This window comes from Diachasma alloeum, unplaced genomic scaffold, assembly GCF_001412515.2.
Source record: "Diachasma alloeum isolate Michigan unplaced genomic scaffold, Dall2.0 Dall_scaffold_00201, whole genome shotgun sequence".
In the NCBI taxonomy this organism is placed as follows: Eukaryota; Metazoa; Arthropoda; class Insecta; order Hymenoptera; family Braconidae; genus Diachasma; species Diachasma alloeum.
The window spans coordinates 2,441,428-2,445,330 of NW_021680366.1; the positions used below are offsets into that span (position 1 = coordinate 2,441,428).

General features: G+C 45.5%; 1 protein-coding gene across 1 annotated transcript; it reads left to right on the plus strand.

The window, feature by feature from the left end:
• Positions 1 to 231: 231 nt before the first annotated feature.
• LOC107035828 (protein hairy) lies at positions 232 to 3,076 on the plus strand. Its single transcript, XM_015253423.1, has 2 exons — positions 232 to 795; positions 1,085 to 3,076. The coding sequence occupies exons 1-2, from the start codon at positions 547 to 549 to the stop codon at positions 1,913 to 1,915; spliced, it is 1,080 nt and encodes a 359-aa protein (XP_015108909.1). The 5' UTR covers positions 232 to 546; the 3' UTR covers positions 1,916 to 3,076.
• The last annotated feature ends 827 nt before the right edge of the window (positions 3,077 to 3,903 follow it).

A 3,903-nucleotide genomic window follows, 5' to 3' on the forward strand; every position in this document is an offset into this window, starting at 1 on the left:
TGGGGGGAATCCACGAAAAATGTGGTGGGGGCGCCCCGAACTGTCGGAATTCCGGTGACGTTGAAAAAGCTGCCAGTGGTGGGGGTAACAAATGCACAGACCGTCCAGGGGTAAACGTCACGCGCGCTAACCCCCACTAGGTCTCGATCGTCTCTCCCCACTCCTGCGGTGGCTTTTGGCTACCTCTCGGGGCATTCCAATGCTCCTCGCTATGCTCCGACTGAGCCAACACAAATCGTTTCGCCGTCTCGTTGAGTCAGTCGAGCTCTTGCGCGCTGAGCGAGAGGTCGAACCTTCCCCGCGTTCTCTGAATCAATACAACATTGAAGTTGAGAATTTTTCATTGGGCTCTTGATAATTCTCTCGTCACTGAAAATTAAAATTTCACTTGACCTTCTGGGAGTTCAGGTGTCAACTCTTTCTGGATTAAATTCAACGACATTTTGTGCTCAAGTCACGCAACTGTTGGATTAACTGTGCAAAGTGGTGGAAGAAGTGGAATTTTATTTGTGATTGTATTGAGGAAAAGTTCATTGATATTGAACAATGGTGACTGGAGTGGGTGCTACGATGCCCTCGGGTGGTGTTTCGGTGGGCTCAACACCACCAGCACCACACGTGCCGCAGGAGGCTGGACAGCCGCCTGCGCAAACTAATACAAGTGGAACGAGTACCAGACGATCTGGCGAAAATAGACGGAGTAATAAACCTATTATGGAGAAGAGACGACGAGCCAGGATTAATAATTGTCTTAATGAGCTTAAGACACTCATTCTTGATGCCATGAAAAAAGACGTAAGTGTCTTACGTATCATATTGGCAAAAATAAAAAAACCGTTGAATCCCAAACATTTCTCGGGAATTGAAATTTTTCGAGTTCCAAAAAAAAATAGGATTCGAGCTTTTAACAAAGTCAATTAAATTTTAAATGTTCTATTCAATAACAAAACAGTACAATAAAAAAAACTTTGAATGCCATATTTTCCACCCGATAAAAAAAATGATAACGGTCAGGTAAAAAAAAATGGTTAATTCTCATAAAAAAATTATTCCATTAACCATTTGTTCCTCTTTATGATTGCAGCCAGCGCGCCACTCAAAGCTCGAAAAAGCGGACATCCTAGAGATGACAGTGAAACACCTAGAGACCCTCCAGCGTCAACAGGTAGCCCTGGCAGCGGCAACCGATCCATCAGTTCTAAACAAATTTCGTGCTGGTTTTACGGAGTGCGCGAGTGAAGTTGGCAGATTTCCCGGTCTCGACGCCTCCGTAAAACGTCGTCTGATGTCCCACTTGGCATCTTGCCTGGGACCAGTAGAGAGTACCACGACCTCCCAGTCGACGCCAGCAGTGGTCCAGCCATCGCCGCCAACAACGCAACTCCAGGTTCACATTCTGCCGCAAGTGGACACAACCCCGCGCATCCAAGTGCAGCAGTCCAACGGCATCTTCTTCACGAATGCCAACGGTACCGGTCTCCAACTGGTGCCAACGAGGCTCCCCAACGGCGACATCGCCCTGGTATTGCCAGCAGGTGCAAAAGCGACCCCAGTGACGTCGCCAGCCTCGTCCCCAGCGCCGTCGTCGCCCCTGCCAACGCTCATACCCATCCCCCAGAGGACAGCAAGCACAGCGTCCGCCTCGTCCTCAACCTCTTCAACGAGCTCGACGTCCACATCGGCTGCGAGTCCTGTCGCCTTCGAGGCGCCACCATCCAATTTTCGGGAGCAATCGCCCGCCTACACCACGAGCCACCGAGACGTCGCGACATCACCGGCTAATGGCTACACCAGCGATCCCGAGTTCGATGCCAGGGCCACCCTCTACAGCCCACCCCTCCAGAAACCCCTCGCCCTCGTCATGAGGAAGAGCGTCATGCCTGAGATCGAGGGCAAGCCCTGGAGGCCCTGGTAAACCGTCATCTAGGTGCACCTGTGCAGTTTTGTGTTCTCGATGAACTAGTGATCCTACCGAGGGGGCAATCACTCGTGAAATTTCGTGGACGAACAATGTTAACCCCTCGCGGGGTCAGCGCGTGCTATCGAGCCATGCGAATGTGAACGCTTGTTTTCAAAATTAACTATTTCCAAATCTGAAGAATAACTTGATCACACAGACAAAATTGGAAAGCGGAATACTGTAGCTTCAATTAGAAATCGGTTTCATAATTTTTCGTTGATTAGAAATGATCGAATTCAACACGCTTGGTAACAGAAGGGCCGCGGCCGTGAGGGGTTAAAGTGCCGTGAAATGAGGAAAGGAAGACTTCAGTCGCTCGGAAGTATATGAAATATCGCAGAGTGTCTTTGGGGGCTTGGGGCATTTGAATTCCTTGAAATCCGGTGGTACGAGTTCATTCGGAGTGATTACCCCCTTGGGTTCTACTGACTGAAGCCGCTAGTCGGTCACGTCGCAAGTCGTTAATGTTTATTTAAAAGAAACAACGGTTTAAAGCTCGGGAAGCGTTTAAGGGTTGTTAGATTTAGTTTTTATTATACGCTGTCAAGATTATTCTTTTCAATGGTCAGTAGCCTATGAGGCTGTGCCTTATACAGTGCCTTGTACATAGTTTCCTCGGTTGAGATTAATTTCCATGAGTTTTACAGAAATAATTCACGATTATGATGAGTTTGGTGGGTGTAAATAGATGATTTAGAGTTATCGTTATGTTTAAGTGCCTTACGCAACAAGAATCACCGATGTCTTCCATTAATTCATTTTTGCGTTTCTTGTAATGTAGATAGATGTTGGGATGTAGTTACGCCGGAGGAGTGTTGAATAATGAATACAAATGTGTGTATAATATTTCAGAGGAATGAGAGTATTGGGGATTTTTCATTTTGTATATTATTGTACTAAGTTTAGATTCTACTTACGTTTAAGGATTTATGGATGTTTATCAGATTTGTATGGAAGGTGATATTTTTCCAGGGAGAGAGAGTGTTCTTATTTATATTTATGAGTGCAAATTGAGATGAAGATTGAGTTTATAAGGTTATTGTGAGGATAATAGAACAACACGCTTAATAATACTTTACGAGTATCAAAATAAATATTGATCTCTGTTCAAACTTACATTATTCTTTCCTCATTTACCCTGACCCTTACGTATTGAGTATCAGAAAGAGAAGAAAATCGTACAGAACATCTGAAATTGAAACAAAAGTCGAGAAAATCTAGATTGAGAGAGATTAAGAGTTTTGAATTCCTAGAATACATCAGACTCTTCGAAGTTTCTTCCGCAGAGGTGTCCGAAGGACTGATTCAGCAAGGTGCTGCCACCCGCCGTCACTCCTTCCAACTTCCAGGCCCTTACTCCCACCCCACGGGCCCAAAAAATCCCGGGCCCTAACCAAAGCCCTGCTGCCACCTACCACCAGACCCCGGAACCCTATCCCGTCAAAAATAAAACTCCTTTCCCCCCGAGTGAGTGATCTCACCGCTTCGTTAATAACGTCTATGATTTTTGTTGACTAAAATAAAAATTAATTTCAACACTCACTGTAATCGTAGCCTCCATTAACCCGATAACCGATTACAATGCGCGCGCGTGTTAAGGAACAACAGATAACCAGAGTAATCATTTCTTTTTTAAGAAATTTCGTATCTCTTGGCGTCAGAGGAGTCGAGGGTCGCGTGCACAATACATGACGAGAAATTGCCGAAAGGGTTTTATGGAAAAAGTCTAATTCACGAGTTGAGAAGACCGCACGTGTGGGCATTATCAAGCGCCTGAGTAATAAATTCAAGGTTTTTCATCATCGTGCGGACGATAAGGCAGAACAGATCAATCAATTCTATTGCCCTGGAATGAACGATTGGATCCAGACTGATTGAGAGATATTGGTGTCGTTCCGCGAACGATAAAAAGTCGTCTATCATTCCAATTTTGATAAGTCTAT